At 36.0% G+C, this 16,859-nt stretch overlaps 3 protein-coding genes across 14 annotated transcripts; 1 reads left to right on the plus strand and 2 right to left on the minus strand.

Moving 5' to 3' along the window:
* Positions 1-34: 34 nt before the first annotated feature.
* LOC145976009 (uncharacterized) lies at positions 35-8,349 on the minus strand. 5 transcript variants are annotated; one of them, XM_083106839.1, is made up of 10 exons: positions 7,671-7,849; positions 7,442-7,600; positions 7,054-7,359; positions 6,656-6,946; positions 6,441-6,553; positions 6,049-6,354; positions 5,553-5,863; positions 5,093-5,451; positions 4,839-4,928; positions 3,708-3,830 (listed from the first exon to the last, which is right to left on the minus strand). In XM_083106839.1, the coding sequence occupies exons 2-9, from the start codon at positions 7,535-7,537 to the stop codon at positions 4,887-4,889; spliced, it is 1,824 nt and encodes a 607-aa protein (XP_082962965.1). In that variant the 5' UTR covers positions 7,538-7,600; positions 7,671-7,849; the 3' UTR covers positions 3,708-3,830; positions 4,839-4,886. The 5 variants fall into 5 exon arrangements, with proteins under 5 accessions (XP_082962963.1, XP_082962962.1, XP_082962965.1 ...); XM_083106837.1 differs by lacking the exons at positions 4,839-4,928; positions 7,671-7,849 and adding an exon at positions 8,266-8,349 and having other exon boundaries at positions 35-3,830; XM_083106836.1 differs by lacking the exon at positions 4,839-4,928 and having other exon boundaries at positions 35-3,830; positions 7,671-7,853.
* Positions 8,081-16,805, plus strand: LOC145976001 (uncharacterized). Of its 7 annotated transcripts, none has more exons than XM_083106811.1 (8): positions 8,081-8,220; positions 9,018-13,029; positions 13,205-13,365; positions 13,455-13,630; positions 13,708-13,918; positions 13,989-14,132; positions 15,882-16,040; positions 16,133-16,805. In XM_083106811.1, exons 2-7 carry the CDS (start codon positions 9,069-9,071, stop codon positions 16,032-16,034), a joined length of 4,806 nt encoding a protein of 1,601 aa, XP_082962937.1. In that variant the 5' UTR covers positions 8,081-8,220; positions 9,018-9,068; the 3' UTR covers positions 16,035-16,040; positions 16,133-16,805. The 7 variants fall into 7 exon arrangements, with proteins under 7 accessions (XP_082962937.1, XP_082962933.1, XP_082962936.1 ...); XM_083106807.1 differs by having other exon boundaries at positions 8,099-8,896; XM_083106810.1 differs by having other exon boundaries at positions 8,099-8,529; positions 16,116-16,805.
* Positions 8,772-15,615, minus strand: LOC145976014 (kappa-scoloptoxin(11)-Ss1a-like). Of its 2 annotated transcripts, none has more exons than XM_083106847.1 (5): positions 15,309-15,614; positions 15,020-15,208; positions 14,734-14,940; positions 14,285-14,474; positions 8,772-9,372 (listed from the first exon to the last, which is right to left on the minus strand). In XM_083106847.1, the coding sequence occupies exons 1-4, from the start codon at positions 15,477-15,479 to the stop codon at positions 14,295-14,297; spliced, it is 747 nt and encodes a 248-aa protein (XP_082962973.1). In that variant the 5' UTR covers positions 15,480-15,614; the 3' UTR covers positions 8,772-9,372; positions 14,285-14,294. The 2 variants fall into 2 exon arrangements, with proteins under 2 accessions (XP_082962973.1, XP_082962974.1); XM_083106848.1 differs by lacking the exon at positions 8,772-9,372 and adding an exon at positions 13,436-14,184 and having other exon boundaries at positions 15,309-15,615.
* Positions 16,806-16,859: the final 54 nt, after the last annotated feature.

Here is a 16,859-nt window from a genome sequence, read left to right on the forward strand (position 1 = left end):
TAACTAACTTCCGGAAATGTACAATTGCGCGGCGTCATTATTATTATTATTATTATTATTATTATTATTATTCTCGTAAACTGGACGCGCCGAACCAATTAAAATCCGGGGAGAGAGAAATCTGCCCGTCCGGTGGTTATATCGCGACTCCGTCGATCGAAATTACGTAATCGAGATTCGGCAGATCGCGTTAACACACGTGTGTCGCAATACTATGTTGTTCTCGCGTATGCGTTTCTTGGTATACGCTAAACGATAAAAAAAATGGGAATCACTAGTGTGTGTGTAAATAGAGGACCACGGGTTCTGTAATTTTACAATTCTTGAGAATGACAGAGAGAGAGAGGGACAGAGAAAAAAGACAAGAATGTTCGTCAGAGTAATAATAACGATAATTCACACACATACACACAACATATTGCGTATCTCGCGCCTAGTAGACTGCAAATAGTAGTCGTTCGAAAGTCCGTACGTATTTTGGGGGGCACGAGCAGGAAGTGTATAGTGTTTAATTGCAGCAAGTCCATACATCGACGGAAGTTTTGCGTCGCTTTCCGGACAATTACTTTTGTGATTTATTCGTATAATCGGAGGAGCGGCAAAAAGACAGGCACTCGGTGTCCGAAAAACCCCCGCAAAAAGAACATGAATTAAAAAAGAAATTGATAAATCGAATGATAAGCATAGCTTGCAAGCGTGGCTTACGAAGAGCGATTGAAGAAATAATCCTTTTAATACCTTTCGCGAAATAAAGTATAACGATATAATAAAGTGCCGGATATGGAGAATTAGAAAGAAGTTTGCTCTCTCTCTGCAACGAGATAGAGTCTTAATTTTTATTTTATGAAAGAATTCGCCGTTGAAAGGATTAAATGGATTGCACGGGGAAAAAAATTGATAAATTTTCAATCTCCGATAAATTTGTATGCGGAAAAGTGTGTATGTGAAAATCAATTTCTCTAAACTTTCATCTTTTTTTTACGGGGAAAAAGCTTTATTTAAAACCCAAAGACGCAGAAGAAAACGTAGCCGAAGTTGTCTTCGCTCTTCGATAATTATATGAGTAATTGTCTTTTGTTTGACAGAAAAGCGATGCAGAAAGTTGGTCGCGTTGTACCTACATATATTACTCCGCATACCTTGTTATTCAGCAGCAGTTGAACAGATGAATATGATTTATTGCAGAGAACCGTAATACCACAAGTGAAACCGTTCTAAGTATATTTGTTATACACACATATTGTTACCATTGCCACATGAAAGCAATTATTAACTCCATAGTCTGGGCCATTGTTAGACGAACGAGAACTCGGGACTGTGTTTCTTGAAGTAGGATTGCTTACATAAAGCCGGGATTATTTTTTTAATATCCACGTGTAATTGCGTCCCTTTAGAATGTAATAACTATTGTCCGAAGGACAATTAAAACAGAGGATCCCAAGAATCTAAGAAACAAAAATTTCTCGAGGACAATCGGATTTTAACGTTATTCTTTCAACGCGAAAGAAAGATGCTCGCGCTGCGAGCACACATTTCAATTTTTGTCCGATTATCTAGGAATAATCTCCTAGCGGTTTGATTGTAGTAATTGTGCCTCTCTACAATTTCGCGTATTACATTTTTTCTCGAACGGTCGATGTTTTTTTAAACGGACGCACGCAATCCTACGTCAAGGAAGAAGAACAAAGTTGCAGAGGAAAGTATGAGACAAGTTATCGTAATAGCCACCGATTACTCCGTAACAATGGCAACGCCCATACGTATGAAGTCTGTAATCGAAATGCTTTATATTTTTACACCGAACAAAGCAGTATATAACGTACAATAAAACAATAAAACATGTCCTTCCATAACATGCAACCTCAAGATGACAAATGTTAAATTTTTATTTTTACAACAGCCCACTATCACTTCCGATATCTGAGCTATATTTGGGCGTATAATTATATAGTTGAGATTATTAATTAGGATATTATAAAGTCGGCTAGATTCATTTTAATCGACTCACAATTTTACGATTTCTACACGAATGATCGTCTACTGTAATATACGCATTATACGATACGTATACATATGTTAGTCATATTATACCGTGCGGCCGTTAATCCGCGATCATCAAAAAATTACGAAAGTGTTAATTTCTTCACGAGACACTCTTCTGCGAAATTGTGCGAAACGAGCTGGCCTGTCCAAAATAGATATAGTTAGCGTTCCATTCGTCCGTTGTCTTCACAGCACCGATTGTATTATATTATACATTGACGCTATAGTTAATTCCGAATATCTTCAAAATCGCGAGATGTGTATGCGCTTCGAAGCGAGGAAAATCAAAAAGACAGAGAGCAAATGGTACCAAAGGCGAACGCACGCGTTTAACTTTACGATCGACACAAAAAATGTACATATGTATTTATTTAAAAAAAAAATGATAGATATACGAACGCGCACATATACACGTACACACTTACGCAAAGGTTTCCGTGCCGAATACCGTGTGTGTTAAATATTTTTCTCTCCGACATATTATTCTTTCGGCTATTTCTCATACGCGAGATATAAAATCAAACCAAGAGCGAGATGTCAACGTAATTTCGCGGCAGACTTTGATGCTTTTGCTCCAATGTAATTCAAGTCAAAGATGACCGATCGATCGAAGTATCGATCGAATATCGCGAGATTAAAATACATAGCGATCGGGATTTCGATTTGATTTGCGCGATTGTCTTTCGAGGTAATCTCTAAATTTAACAGAAAGAATGTTCGCGTACATTTCACGCGATTAGAATGTGAAATAAGAGTTTTTTATTATTTAAACGCCGCGAGAGAGAGCTACTTCGAACACACTATCAAGAGTCACGCGACTTTACGTGGTATCTTTCTTTTTATCAGAACCTCTTTGCAGAAATTTCGACGGAACTAAAGTCGCAGTTCTATTTAGTTTTTTCATATAGCTCGTTGATAAAAACAACCTCGAAATATAATAATCCCTCCAAGAGATAAAAGCTGATTAGCTGATGCGAAATCATGGCAAACGTTTGCGTACAAGACACGTCTCTTCATCGGCAACAGTCATTGCTGTTGCATTATCTGATCGATCGATTTACAGTGTTTTATCGAGGTAGTTTCTCATCCGATAGAACACTGTGCACGGTTTTTATAGTCTAGATATCGTATTTTTTATTTACATGATTTTTACATATACAGGCTGCGTCAAAAGTCTCGCGTGTTTTCACGCAACTCTCTGATGAATTCGAATTATTTACTGCAAATCAAGGGTTTTTTTGGCGATTTAGGACTTCGAGATATGAATGAACGATAAAATCTATCCTTGGAGATTAATTTTCCTGGCAAACTCTTGATTTGCGATCTATGATTGAAAAATGTCGAAAATTACGATCGATTAAGCTTTGATCGAAGATTCTTTCCCGCTAACTTGAAGAAAACACGTGACTTTTGATACCACCCGATATGTTTGATAGTATACGTTAAAAGAGACGATTTAAACGTATATAGTGGGAGACCACCGGCGGACGAATCAAATAAAATTCACGTTTTTTAGAACACCTCTGTAATATGTACTAAGAGAACAACAACAACCGTACTTACTTGTACGTGAAAGTATACGTATCCGGGGGGAGGAAACTTGAAATATATCCTCAAATCGCGACGGAATTTTCTTCGAACGGATGAAGCGAAACGTCGCATCGCGCCACAAAATTGGACATTTTGGTCGAGAACGAAGGGAGGTATCGATATATCGAATCTACGACTGCGCGCGAAAATGAAGAGGAGACTAGGAGGAGGAAGGTAGCACGCGTTGATTTGAAAGCCTGAAATTAATAATCAAAATTAAACGACTGGCGAAACATGTGATTTACTATTTTATAAAAAAAAAGATACGGGGTACGTCCTTAGGTATACTATAATTAAATGTGTGTAAAAAAAAAGGAGATAGACCGAGGAAAATTCCCTTGTGAGAGAGCACGAGTGTGTATAAATAAAAAGATTTTTAAACATTTATCGTACGTTTTCATCGTATCCGTTTTCTCATCCGAACGAAATTGCAAAGTCCTTTTCGTTTCTAAGTTTATCGTTATTCATTTTGCGTGTGTGTTAAATCGAATTGGGACTGTGTTCGTAATGTTATTAGGCATTAGCAGAGATAAACGTTTCTCTTGAATAATTAAAAGTCATCGAAAGAAAAAGACTCGCGAATCGTTCCCAGGAGAAAAAAATTACATACCACACGCTTACTGGAAAACACGAATATAAAATGTATTTCAAGACGTCTTCATGCAAAGCTGATGAATGTTTTAAGTGTATTAAAATGTTCCCTTTTAATCCTATTAAGACTTACAAAATATTATAAGTATTATACTTTACTTGTATATATACATATGTGATAAAAAAAAATACATATATATATATATCTATATATACATCTTGTTCTTGTGCGTAAAATTTATATTCGTGACCTGTTCTCCGTAAAGCAAGTGTATACGTTGAAACATATTATATGTGCATAGTTAATTCGTAATATAATACAGGTATATGTCAAAATCTTGATACCGTGACAAATATGATACCACTACAAATAAATTTGCAAATAAAAATTTTATATATTTACAGAAAAATATATTTTTGACTGTCTATATATTTTTATAATTTCGATTAGAATTCTGTCAAGTCTATGCTTTAATTTTAAACTAATAAAATGTGGAAAAATCTCAATATTTATGCAAAATATAGATACAAATTTTACGTTCCATCATTTCAATAGGAATGTGTGTGTTTGTTGTAAACTATGTGTATTTAATACATATTTTAATTGTACTAACCAATTTCATTTAATCGCTTAAAAATTGCTTTAGCTTTCATAGACTTTGTTATGAAGTAGAATGTGTATTGTACGATTGCATATCACAGCTCTGCAACAAGATATAAGTTCGGATATATGTTCAGTGACTTAGCATACATAATTATATCAGTAATTTTTCAAATGGGAAAACTTTGCAAAAATAGTTTAGTTTAAGCCTATAGCTTTTTTAATATCGTTCGATGGCACTATGTCTAAGCCGAAAGCTGTACTAACGCTAGGTAAACTACTGTCGCTCCAATCAGGATATGGATAATCCCGTAATGGACTCGGTACATTAACAGGTATCCTATTGTGCATATCGTATCCTTGTTTCCTCATGTCAGAAATAACTGGTTTAGATGTAACACTTTCAAGAATTTTCGATGTATTATGACAAAACGAATTTTTCGTGTTATCTTTTTGTCTTTCCTTAAATTTGGAAAACTTTTTCATTTTACACATATCGTTTTCTTTATTATGCCCTTTTTTCAAGGAATCATGTAAGCATCTTTTCGGAATCACATCATTCACGTTTTGATAAGGAATAATATTACTTTTATTATTGTTATGCACTGTTCCTTTATCATTCATCACTGTCAATATAAAATATAATGTAAATTATAAATCGCATTAAAACAACTTTATTAATAGCAATATTTTTGCAGTTATATAAAATAAATTCAAGTAGACTTGCCTTGACTTTGATCGGGTATTATAGTATGCGATGATTCTCCGTCGAGTAAACTAACAAATTCTAAACGTGCCGAATCTCTAACGGGTATTTCTTCCTTTAGAGTAACATGTTCTTGAGAGGCATGTTCTACTGTAGAAATATCCGATAAATCGTGCCAGGATTTATTAGAGTGATCTGAGAAACTCGATGTAGGAGATGAATATGCGAGCCCTGTTTGAATAGCTGACACTTGAGAACTTGTACTTCCTTCTTTCGCAAATACTTCATCCAAATTATTCAATTTGAGATTTTCAAGTTGAGTTTGTAACTCCCTGTAATATATAAATTAATAATATATTAATTATATATGATTTTTAAATGAATAAGTGTCAAATAAGGTTTTAAATTCATTGTGATGAATTCATTAGTTATTACTATACAATTTATATCATTAAAAATTTTTAGAAATATATATATATATAAGGATTAATATAAGGATTAATAGAAGAATACTAACATTATTGTATTTTGATATTGAGTAATTAACGTATCCTTGCAAGAAGACAATTTTAAAAGTTTATCTTTATCCATTTTCATACATTCATAACGTCGTGCAAATTCTGTTTGTTTACTCAATTCTGCTTGTAAATCTGAGATTATTCTTTCATTATTTATAATTTGTTCCTTTAATGCCGATATTGCTTCATCTTTAGCTTTTGTTACACAAGTTACTTCCTCCAATTTTAGCATCTCTGCATGGAGTACAATCTCTTTTTGTTTTTGATTCGCTTCCATGATTTTCATGTCTTGCTCTCGAATTAAACTGATTTGAAATAGAACAGAAAAATTTAACAACTGAAACTAAATTCCCAATCTTTCTCATTATTATTGATGTATTGCACATCAAACCTTTGCAGTCTTTCTCGTTCTGATGCCCATGATTCACACAAAGCCTTCATTTTTTTACTAGATTCCTTTAAATGAATTGCACCAGCTTCTAATGTATCTAGTTTCTCCAAATCCTATAAATAACAGAATATATATAATGATAATGGCAGTTTGGAAAAACTTAAGTTCAAGAATATGTAATATGCATAAGATCTAAGTCACAAAACAATATATACCTCTATTGGTTTTGCAGAGCCTGCAGGTATCCTTAGCAATACTTGCTCCATTTCAGCAAATATTTCGCAAGTTTTATCATCTTTCTTTGTAATTAAATCTTTTAATTCTTTCATTAAGAAACTTAATGTATGCACTGGATTAAATTCAGCAAATCTGTTGGTATTATTGTCTATTTCAGGACATTGTACAGCACGATCCTGAACAAAAACATATGAATCTTTTGAATCCTTTTTTGATTCCTCTCGGGAAGGTATTCCTTTTGATTTTGTACCAGTATGTTTCTCAACATGCTATAATAAAAAAATAATTCAAATACAAAATTAAAAATACCTGTGTGTGTATATATATATATATATATATAAATTTTATAAAATCATACTTAATGTATAATACTCACATTATATCCATTTTGCTGCACTTTTTTAGCATTTGAATTCTTGTTGGTCTCTTTATTTTCACTATGTTTACAAGATTGTGCTTCCATATATAATAAATTCTGCTCTCCAAGTATAGCACCCCAGCTTCGTGGAGCTTCACTATTACTAGTTGCAGATTTTTTTCTTTCAGCTTTCTGTCCAGGACTAGAAATTACAGGTGAAGTACGTTTTTGATCTTTAGCCTTTTCTTGCCTTTTTAACGTGACTTCCACAATATCACCTTTACTGAGAAATACAACTTCTTTGGCACTGCTTGCTGTTACATGCTGCGCACCAAAATGATAAGAATTATACAAATGTATTATAAAGTTTGTAGTAGAAATTGTACTATAAAGAATTTTGTAAGACCTTATGTCCCACATCATGTGCTTTCAAAAGTTGCTTCCCAGTCTTTTTACTCGTAGCAGTTATCCTCTCAGTATTTGTATTTGCCTTAGTGCTCATTGTGTTACGTTGATTGCTAGACGTCGTTGCATATTCTTTTATAAATATTGGTTTTGCAAAATTCTATAAAAATACAAATGAGATATTATTTTAATGACAGATGATTCGCATCGTTTTAATTTATATGCCTAACCTGAAGATCAAAGATACAATTTTATGTGTTCCCTCCACGAAAAATTACAATATTTACAGTTAATATTAAAAAGAAAGAAAAACAGCAAGATTATCAGATATTTGACGCGTCGCCCGCGTCAGAAATGTGTTTTGGATGAATATTAGGTGCAGTTTCTATAGAAAACGCAACAAAAAATTCTCTATTCTGTCACCAATAGGGACGTGAGTGATCTAGTGATCCACCGTGATCGAATCCACTGTCGTCAAGCGCGTTCGAAAATCTTACCCATGGGATAGAGTAGGATTTGATCGACCAATCAGGCCGAAGAAATTTTTATCCCGATTGGTTAATCAAACGCCACTTTACCCTACGGGTAGGATTTCCGATCGCAGCCTAAATTGTCGGTGAGTCGCGCGCGAACGGCGTGGCCGAAATATATACATATATATATTCGTTTCCAGTGTCATTCAATTAACCGTACGAGCGCGTCGCAAATACAGGGAGATGTGATCACATCGTCTTCCACGAGCGATAACGCGAAACGCTACGCAGGTTCCGAGAACGCGAGGTCGACGCACACACACGCACCAAACATACACACATACACACATACTTGAAGAAGAGATAAGTGCCTAGGTTGACGTCCGTAGTGCGTGTGGTTCCGATTTCGTTCTTGTAAACATGGTGTTTGGAATCGTGAAATAATTGTTTTTTTCCCTCCTCCTCCTCCCCCCCTCACGAGATCGATCAGCGTGCGAGGAGCGGGCGCGAGTCTTACGGCGGTCGCGCGCTTCAACGAACCGAGACCGGTGGTGTATCATGTGATTCTCTCTCTCGCATCGCGAATACACGAAAAGTATGGGCACATCGTTACACGGTGAGCTTACTCGCGCTCTGCCATTAGACCGTCCCTCTTTGTGAATTTCGCCTTTTGAGGAATATCAATTCGCGGATAATTATCGAGCGTCCTTATCGATTACGTAGTCGCGGTACTAGGTACTTGCTGCCGTTCATGATAACGCGATTTCGTCTCCGCAACTTCGCCCCCCCGTGTGTGTACCATCGTCTCGATTGCCGCTATCGAAAGTTATGTTGGATCGTGCGGGAATTTTTAGACCCGATATTGTAGTCTACGTTTCGTTCGAGGATTTTCGGGGTCGTTGTTGCTCTTAAAGAATTTTTATTGTACGAACAACGTGGCTGATATATTCGCCGGCATCTGCAACGAATATATCGCTTACTAGGTTATGGCAGTTTTTATAAATACCGTACACTTTGTCATGTCTGGACATTAATACTAAATAAATTAATACTAATTAAATTTATCGTGATATTATTATAATTTTTCTTTTTGTTGCTAAACAGGGAAACTCTGTATGATTTAGTAATAAAGTTGGAGTATCTTGGTACTTTACCATGGAACAGTCAGACACGGTGCAGATGCAAATTCTTCAGGTTGAAGAGATACCAACAGATATCAATGTGCAAACAATTCATGTTGCCGATGAGGATTTAAAAGCCGCTAGCTCTACAGAAGGTGGCCAAGATTCGCCAAAGGCCTGTAGGCCAGCGTCGGAATCTACGTTAGCAGATGATACCGATATCAATGTAGAAGTCGCAGCAGAAGATTACTTGGACGCAAGCCATATCGAGGTATCCGTTAAAGATATTGACAGTGATGCTGGGTATAATAATCAGGTAGAATCTGAGTTGAACAAGTCTGAAACAAAAGTTTATACGTCAGAACAGGAACAGATTAAAATCTATGAACATATAAAAGATGGGACAATAGATTCGAATCATGAATTGCAACACTTGTGCACTGAGGAAGACCAAAGTCAAAATGTGATAACTGAATCTAAAGTAGTAGAAGCAACACAGGAAACAATAGATACTCTAGAAAGTGATTGTAATGTAGTAGGAGAAGCAAATCAGTCTGATAGTGTAGATAAACAGTGTTTAACACTAGACGAATCTAGACTTAGCGAACATTCTGGGGGCCAGATTCATGATGCGCATGAATCAGTTAAAGAAACAATCAGAGAAATACATGATAATGACAGTAACCAAAATAGCTCAATAGTAACGGATGCTGAACTGACTAAATTAGTACAAGAAGAGACAGGGGTAGTTGTAGTAGTAGAAACTATAGAATCAGCAACAACAGATGCAGCAGTGGACAATTTTATTGTCACTTTAGACGAAAAAGACGTTAACAGAGAGTGCAATCAAGAGACTATAGTTACTTTGCAGGAAAAAGAAATTACAAAATCCAGGCATGAAGACAACGAGATTGATCTAATTGATTACAGCCAAGAAAATGATGATACTATAATAGAAGTAACAGAAGTTATAGATGCTCCAATTACAGAACAGTATGAGCAACAGGATAAAAAGGACTGCGCAGAGAATAATGAATGTCATATAGAATCTGTAAAATTAACCGATGAAAGAATTGAAGTTCACAAAGATATAAATGATGAAAATATCCAATCAGAGGCAATTGATGGGGAAACTCTGATCAGTTCTAGTAATAAAGATGATATCACTATTATTATAGATGAGAAAATCATAATCACAGAAGACGTTGATTCAGAAGTTACAACAGATCAGTCACAAATTGAAAATACCCATGAAGATATTGAAGATACTACTGAGCATAAACAAAATAATACACCTCCTCGCGAAATACCCGTAGTGGAATCGTCTGTGAAGAAGAGGAGCGTTATTCAAGATATTTTTGACGATTGGGGTGTCGAGAATACAGACGAAGATGCGCAATCGACTTCGAAAGTGCACGATACTGTAGAAATCGAATTGAAAAGTCTATTAGATGAAGCGAAATCAGATCAGATTGTTATAAGTGAGATTCTTCCAGATAAAACTCCATTCTCAAACAAAGAATGTGCCACAGATGAGATACATAATGTAGATACAAGCGAGAAGAATATCAAAGATTCTGACCAAACGGAAAATCAAAAGAAAAATAAAGAGATCAATCAAGATGCAGTGCCATTAAATAGGAGCGAGAAAAATTCTCCAGCGAGCAAATCTCCTCAAAACGTAGAAACGCGTGCGTTTAACAAGACATCGCAATCGCACATCGCCACATCGCTTCCTAAGAATCGCTCTCGGCATTTAACCAGTCAGATAGCATCACCAGCGGAAGTAACGGAGGTATTGAAGGAACGTCTTCGCGAGAAGCAGAAGACGGTCGTGGATACACCACGTGGACCAGACATATTCTTCGTGAAGAAATTAACGCAAAGACTGTCCAACAAATTAGCGGGTAGCTCAGTGAATCCGGTACCAGGACTTATACCTTTGCCGCAACAAACCACCCCTTCTTCTGCACCTTCACAATCGACGGTGGATAACTATGATAAGAAGATAACAAATGCGCCAGCGGAAACGAGTAAAGATGGCAATTCCGACAATAAGGAACTGTTGGCAATTTTAGAAGGTGACGTTGATCCCGATTGGTCCATCTTGAAGCCTCCGACTCTCACGGAGGAAGGCAAAACGCCGCCGAACGTGGAATCGCAATCGAATCATAGTGCGCCGCCAAAACTCGATCCATTAGTCGAACGGGAATTGGCGCTGAAGCAACTCCTCGAATTGCCCGTAACGTCACCCAAGAAGATTTCACCGCGGAAGAAGAAAACTTTCCGTGCGGCACCCGGTAAAATGTCTAAGGATGTGGAAATTCCACTAGCCGCACAGGAGGAGAAGGAACTTGTCGGTATGGATTCGGCAAGCGAGAATGCGCAACCAAATACCAAACCTATCGAGATAAACCTGTGTTCACCGCAAAAGAGCAATCAAAAAGATCACGGAATTGAAAAAATAGTTACACGAGAAGAATCGAGATCGGGTAGGAAGCGCAAACCTACCGAAAAAGCAAGGGAACACGAGCAGAATACGATAAAACGGCAGAAGGTGTACAAGGGTAAGGTTTCGTTGAATAAGAAACAAGCGCAGGAGAACATCTCCGAGGAGAACACGACGATGGAGAATCACGTTGTGGCGAGCGACGCACTGATGGATACTGTAAATAATGAAAAAATCGTCGCGAAAGAAGTAACAAGTAAACAGGTCGAGGGTAAAATGGATCTGATTTCGAATAAAATCGAAAGTTCTCGGCCGAAACCGAGTCTTGCTAGGAAAGGCTCGCAACCTATCGCCAAGAGAAAGATGGTGGTGAAGAGATTGCTGCGCCAGAAGATGCCGGCTAATGAAAAGTCCGTTCGATTGAAAGGTAAATTGACTCCTTCGCCAAAGAAGTCTCCCCCGAAGACTGTCTCCAAGTCGCAGAAGCGAACGGCCGAAAGTGCTTCTAGCGATGTAAAACCCAAGAAGAAGATTATAAACGAGATAGACCGATTATTGCAAGACGAGGGAGTCGTCAATTTACTATACGATGTAGAGCAACCGGATAAGAAGCGCCTGGTTCCCATCACGAAGTCGCGCGCGAAGGTCATGGATCTGCAGAAGGTGCAGCGCGAACTCAAAATCAGAAAGAAATTGGTTCGCAACGCCGTATTGCGATTACGCACATCGACAGTCGCCGGTGTCACAAAAGTGTCACCAAGATCGAAGAGAGCGGCGATTTTGACTGATGTTCAAGCGGACAGAAAGGTAGGAGAGCAGATCACGTCTCCGAAAACCGCTACCTCGCCTACGGAATTCATACTTCCGGCAAAGATTAGAAACGCAGCCGACGCGTCCATCATTATCAGGAGGCACTCATCTAGTTCGTTCTCGAGCGCGTCTGGAAGTCCCAGAGTTAGCGTCGACGCTCCGGAGAAACCAACGGAAGTTGCCAAGACGGACGACGGAGCAGTTCACTCTTTGAGATCTGCCAAGAAGAGACGAGACTCGCAAGACGAGAAAATTATTAACGCGAAGAAGAGCAAGAAAAAAACAGTACAAAAGTTTGATACAGAATCTGTTACTGCTGTTACTACTGGTACCATTAGTACTACTACTACAACTACCACGACTACTAGTAATACTATTCATAATGCGGATGAAAAAGTCACTGTTGCTGCGCGACCCAATAAGAAGTCGGAAATCAAAAAGATCGAAAAGACTGGTAAACAACAGGAAAATGTTCACGCGTTTGAAGACAATGTTTCGAGCAAAGTTACGACCAGGTCCTCGAATGGCGCAGTAACGGGGAAAATAACGGCGAAGAGCAGGCGTGCCATGAAAAGCAAAGTGACTTTTATTAGGACAGGTGATCCGAATAATACTGAAAATTCTTCTAAAGAGGAGGATGAATTATCCGCTTGTCTTGCTGAGGCGGCTACCGCTCTTTCGATCGTCAATGCTGGTGGTCGATCTGGAAATGTTACTACCACACGAAAAAGCAAAGGTAAAAATTTCTATATCTCCACAATAATATTTCCTTTTTCCTTAAAAAACAAAAATTATAATCGATTTGTTTACTTTTTTGTAAAAAAATATATTCAAATATATATTATATATATTCAAAATATAATATATAATTTAATGAATTATATAATAATACACACGATACGATATTCCAGTGAATGCAAGTAAAATGGACTTGGATAGTAACAAAACAAAAGTGGAAACGCAAGGTCAATTCAGCAATAAAGAAATAAACGTACGTCGGCACGGTAATCTCGTACAATTAATACTTACGCCATCCTCTTCGACGAAAATCAGGAATGCTCTTACATTTCAAGTAAGTAAGCTTATAGATGCATACTTTCTCTTTCATACTCTTAAAACATTTCTTTAAATTATTAAATATTATTTTTAATGCTATATTAGGTGATGCAAGAATTCAGAGAGGCCCTATCGATACTGAAAAGAGACGACGAATGTAGGGTAGTACTGTTCACCTCTACAGGAACAAGTTTCTGCGAAGGTCTCGACCTTTCGGAATTATTGCATACAAATAAAGAAGAACGACGATCTGTCGCTCAGGAATTGGCACACGCTGTCAAGTATGTATTTTTAATACTAAGAATCACGATCGCCGATTTTATTGTAATTTATCAAAACTTTTGTTTCTTGTTTCAAGGGACTTCATTAAAAGTTTGGCTACTTTTAATAAACCTATAGTGGCTGGTGTACAAGGCGCTGCGATTGGACTCGGAGTGACGATGTTGCCTCTCTTCGATCTTGTAATTGCTAGCGATAAGGCGACATTTTGTACCCCTTATGGGAAATTAGGACAAATCGCTGAAGGAGCTGCGGTCTTTACCCTTTCACACATACTGGGCAGTGCAATTGTAAGTTTTAAGCAGTTTTTGTAAACATGAAAAAAAGAAGGGAAAACAAAGCGTATCTACATTTCGATAGACGAGCGAACTTCTTTTGGGTGGAAGGACCTTAACGGCGAGCGAAGCATTAAGAGCTGGTCTTGTTACTCGAGTTTTATGGCCTGATCGGTTTCAAGTAGAATTATTACCATCATTGCGAGCTATGAGTGATCAATCATCACAGGTAAGTTGCATGTAATATTATCTTTTGACATTGTAATTTTAATAACAAGTTTCTGAAATATGTATTTCGTGTGTATATTATATAATTTATACATTATATTTAATTACATATTTAACAATTTCTCTCAGATTCATTGAATCGTAACGTAATACCTTTGTATCTCTACAAACGATGACAGTAAGCCATGTAAGCCGGTCCAGAATAGAGCAATTCCTGTATATTTACTTGTGTCTGATCCTTGAAAATGCATATATGCTTTTCTGGGCATGTGCATCTATAATACGTCGAATACAGATCAGATCGTATGTAGCCGCAAAAGTCCAAAGTCTCACACCTTCTTTTCTGCGCATTAAAAATATTCTATAGATAAACATGTTGAGGAAAATTAATAAATTAAAAAATATTAAATTAAGTCATATCATTGCATGGCTTAATTTTTTTTCTTTTACATAAGAAATGCTAGTAATTATACGATGCTGTATAATTTTATATAACAAGAGATTTTCTGAAATTATGCAGATATAATAAAGTATAATAGAGATATAAATTATTATCTTATAAAATGCGAAATTCTCTTGCTGCATATTATTATACGATATACCTTGACACATTTGAATACTTGAATGAGACCATATTCTTCATACGTATATTTTTGTAGCTTCCAGTAATGTGTCTGGGGACATATGCAATTTACTGTTACATTGTATGGTATTATATAGTTGTTACTTAAATCACTTTCTCCAGACACTATCACTGCCTCTTGTCTATGCGCGCAAATCTCTAATTCTTCCATTATTTGTGTACAAAACTACCAATGAAGGGAGAGAAAAACGTTATTATTCAAAATATCAATTATAAAAATATTTTTAGCTTGATATTTTTTGTACCTTTAGAATTGATTTGTTATTAAGTGATAAGGATGAATTATCAATGATTTTCGTCCATTGCCATGGACATTCTTGTCCATGAGGACAACGACAAAGTCTCTCTGTTAAGCTGGACATCCAAAATCGGTCGTGAATTACGTTACATACCTCGTAAGGTTTACATTGATGTAAATCACTCTCCCCTTCAATCTGCTTCGACAAATAGAATAAAGATTTGTCATGAGAAATATCATACACTTTTAAAAGCTATTGAGTAATATTTACGTGATACAGATTTGTATATACGAACTCCCTTCATATACTTGAATGTAACATTGTTAGCCTTACTGCTGATTGTTGTATATACACCGACACTTGCGCCTATTATCGAAATAAAGAGGTAGATTTTCACAAACATATTTGCGCAACGATGTGTGTACTCTTGAATAAGCGCTAGATTCGAGTGTCGCGAGCGGCACATCGATATTAACGCAAATGGCGATAATGCTAATACATTCTCGATTCCACGTTTGCTCCCACATGACTCGTAATTACGAAACTTGTTAATATTTATGACATCACGCAGTTGTCTCCGCTTCGATTGTAAGAGATACAGAGGTGCTATAACGCGTAATAAACCAACATGTTGGAAAGAAATCCACTTTTTAATGCATACATACATATTTTAACTATAAGAATATGCTTATATATGTACATAATTGAGAAAAAGCACATTTTAACTATAAGAATACGCTTATATATGTACATAATTGAGAAAAAGCAGCATTCCTATAGGATATTATAAAGATATATTTACATGTTTATGCTATTGCAATTTTTTTATTAATTATATATGTTTTTATTAAAATCTCTTCATTTCTAGTCCATGGAAGCAACAAAGGCTCTATTACGCCACAGTCTACGGAAAAAGTTAGACGCCGCGCTTGAATCAGAAACATATTTGTTGATTCAGCATTGGTGTTCCGTAGAGTGCCAGACTGCTATAAAAGCTTATATTGAAGGAAAAATACAATAAATGATGGTGAGCACGTGTTAAAAAATATGATGATCAATATATATTATATATATTAGTACATCGTAATTATCTTCATTATAGATATTTTATAATTTCAGTGTGCAAGTACTATTAATCGTGAGTCTGAAATATGTGTTAAAGAATGGAAGTGATTGATATTTGTGTGGATAATGATGAATAATCATACAAACAGCTGATGTCATACAAAAATTGTGTACTTCTGATACGACATTCTACGTCAATGCACGATATTCTTTAGATTTAAGATATAAATACTAAACCACCACAAAAAGATTGACTATTTTACTATTAGAAAAAAATCATTTAGATATAAATTTATCATATATAAATATATGTATATGTATAAATATGTATATATACATATATGTAATATATATGATATATTCAATTAAACATGGAGTAAATCGTTGTTCTATAAAAATTGAATCTATGTTTCATTTGAATATACTATATATGTGTTATATGTATATATACATATACATATATATTACATATTATATAAATATACATACATTCTTTTCGCATTATGTTATTACTGTTAGATTAAAATAAAAGTACATTTATTGTAAGAAACAGTGCAACTTTTATTTAGTTGTGTCGCATGTCAAATTTATATTTGGCTCGCGTGAAATATAATGCACTTTAAGAAAACTCTTTGCGATTATTTAAAAAAAAAAACAGTTTGAAAAGAGTGCATGTCAGAGCAAACTTCACACAGACGAAACGTCAAAATAAATCTATTTTCCTCTGTGTCGAGCAGTGTTTGGTATTTTTGCAAAATTAACAAGTCCTTAGATAATAAGA

The sequence above is a fragment of the Camponotus vicinus genome, unplaced genomic scaffold (assembly GCF_025532165.1).
Source record: "Camponotus vicinus isolate PSW18456_S1 unplaced genomic scaffold, iyCamVici1.0 SCAF_8, whole genome shotgun sequence".
Lineage (NCBI taxonomy): Eukaryota > Metazoa > Arthropoda > Insecta > Hymenoptera > Formicidae > Camponotus > Camponotus vicinus.